This window comes from Myotis lucifugus, unplaced genomic scaffold, assembly GCF_000147115.1.
Source record: "Myotis lucifugus unplaced genomic scaffold, Myoluc2.0 scaffold_269, whole genome shotgun sequence".
Classification (NCBI taxonomy): domain Eukaryota; kingdom Metazoa; phylum Chordata; class Mammalia; order Chiroptera; family Vespertilionidae; genus Myotis; species Myotis lucifugus.
The window spans coordinates 566,631-568,770 of NW_005871317.1; the positions used below are offsets into that span (position 1 = coordinate 566,631).

The window sequence follows — 2,140 nt, forward strand, 5'->3', positions numbered from 1 at the left end:
CGTTAGGACAATGGACACTTGGTGCTCAGTAAATACTGACTTCCGGAATGTTTCCAGAATGTTCTCCTCTCCCTTGTTGCCTGTGCCGTTCCCTCTTTATAGCAGTCCTCCCTCTGCTATTCCTGGTGTACCCTCGGGTCATCCTTTAGGCCTCACCTGAGATGTCACTCCCACCCGATCCAGGCTGGGTCTGGGATCCCTTCCTTGGGGCTCGCTTACCTGCAATGTCCCCATCACAACCCTGGTCGCCTGGGTGGGCACTGCTGTTTCTCTTCCGCCCAGGTCTACCCTTCCCCATCGGGGCGCTCCAAGAGGGCAGGACTGGTCTGACCCTCCCCCCTTCCCCCCCCGCCCAGTGCCAGGCTCAGAGCCTGCTGGGAGTAGCTTCCCAGAGAACACGGGCCACGTGAATACAAAAGAGGGTTTCGAGGAGCCCAGGCCTGAGTGGGGCACCCTTGGACGGTGGCGAGTGAGACAAGTGAGTGGCAGGGGCCCGGGCCACCCCTGGCTATGTCAGGGTCGGGGAGGAATCTCAACCTGGGTCCACAGGAGGGGGGGTCTGGCCAGGAAAGTTAGGGGGGCAGTGCCGTGGACACTCACCTGGGGGGCCTCTCATTCCTGTTGGGCCCCGGCTGCCAGTGTCTCCCTTGGGGCCAATGGGCCCGGGAAGTCCCCGGGCACCAACTCGGTCTGGGGGAGAAATCTCATCAGCTCTGGCCTCCTCCTGCCCCGACCCCGGCCCCCCAGCCAGCACCTACCATCTCGAGGGAGCAGCGGGGCCCTCGGGGTTTCTCTGGCTCCGGGCAGCCCTGGAGTTGGGGGGGGGGCCTGGGTCATCCAGAGTCCCTGCCCTTAGCGCCACCAGAGAAGGTGGGGGCAGGGTCTGCTGGGCCTCCCAGGACCCCAGAGAGATCAGGGACGACCCAGGCCCACAAGGGGGAGGAGCTGGGCGCCGGCAGAGTAGAGACTGGCATCTCATTCTCACGAGGGAGTGTGCTCCCCACCGACCCACTCACCTCGGAGATCTCCATCTCCAGGGCTGCCCTGGGCAGCTGGGGAGCCCCAGAGAGGGGCGGGGTCCTCGGGGGCAGCTGGGGTTGGGGGCACCTCCTGCTGGGTGACAGTCAGCACGGCCACCTGTGGAGAAAGAGGGAGAGGAAGAGAGATGGATGGGTGCGTACCAGGGCCTCATCAGGGACAGGCCAGCTGATGGGCCGCAGGCTGGGGCGTGCAGGAGGCAGCCAATCAATGATTCTCATCATTGATGTTTCTCTCTCTCTCTCTCTCTCTCTCTCTCTCTCCCTTCTTCTCTGAAATCAGTTGAAAATATGTATCTAAAAAAATGGAGGAGGTGTTCACAGCTGTCCAGTATTCCACAGCAGCCTGCTCCCTCATAATGCAACCAGCCCCTCCTGTTCTCTGGTTTTCAAATTTCCCGGTGAACAGCGAACACTTTGGTAAACATCGTCACCTCTAATCTCCTTAAGATAAACTCCCAGAGGAAGGAATAACGGAGGAGAGGGTGTGCAGGCAGAGTGTATGCCTCTACACGATCTGGGAGAAAGATGCTTACGCGTGGACGGCCCCTCTCCGGGGGAACAGGCGTGGCTGCGAATGGTGTTTGGGCGGGTTTATCACGGTGCTGAGTTTTTTATGTTTCTGAAAACACGAGGGTCTTACTTTTTAATTGTTCAAACCTTTTTGAAAGAATGTTTGAGATGTGCAAGAGATGATCGGCTTTTGAAACTGGGCGATGGGGGATAAAGGATGAAGGTGATGGGGCAAGGAGGAGCCTCGCCACGAACCCTAGGGGTGTCTACAAATATCTGGCTGGGATGGGAATGGGGGTGCAAGTGGGGGGAGCTTCGTGGGACTCCTGGAAGAAGAGCAGGCTTCCCGGGCAGGGGCACGGCGGGAGAGGCCAAGAGAGCTGGCTGGGACAGACGGGAGGGGTGGGGGGTGGCCGGCAGGGAAACTGCCTGCCCATGGATGCTGTTGAACCTTGGGGTGCAGAGAGGGGGTGGGAAGCTGGGGGACAAGAGGAAAAGTTGCTCCCCCTCCTTGGCCTCCAGTCCCTTCAGGCGCTCTGCCCAGGTCCGACCACCTGGCTGCAGGTGAAACAACCTGGAGGCAGGATGGA

General features: G+C 60.1%; 1 protein-coding gene across 1 annotated transcript in view; it reads right to left on the reverse strand.

Moving 5' to 3' along the window:
* The window catches only part of EMID1 (EMI domain containing 1), a 30,976-nt gene that overhangs the window by 15,528 nt on the left and 13,308 nt on the right, over positions 1 to 2,140 (reverse strand). The window contains exons 5-8 of the mRNA XM_023762970.1: positions 1,550 to 1,554; positions 1,017 to 1,137; positions 759 to 809; positions 601 to 690 (exon numbers count right to left, since the gene is read on the reverse strand). Of these exons, the coding sequence (XP_023618738.1) occupies positions 601 to 690; positions 759 to 809; positions 1,017 to 1,137; positions 1,550 to 1,554 (267 nt within the window). The remainder of the gene's footprint in view (positions 1 to 600; positions 691 to 758; positions 810 to 1,016; positions 1,138 to 1,549; positions 1,555 to 2,140) is intronic.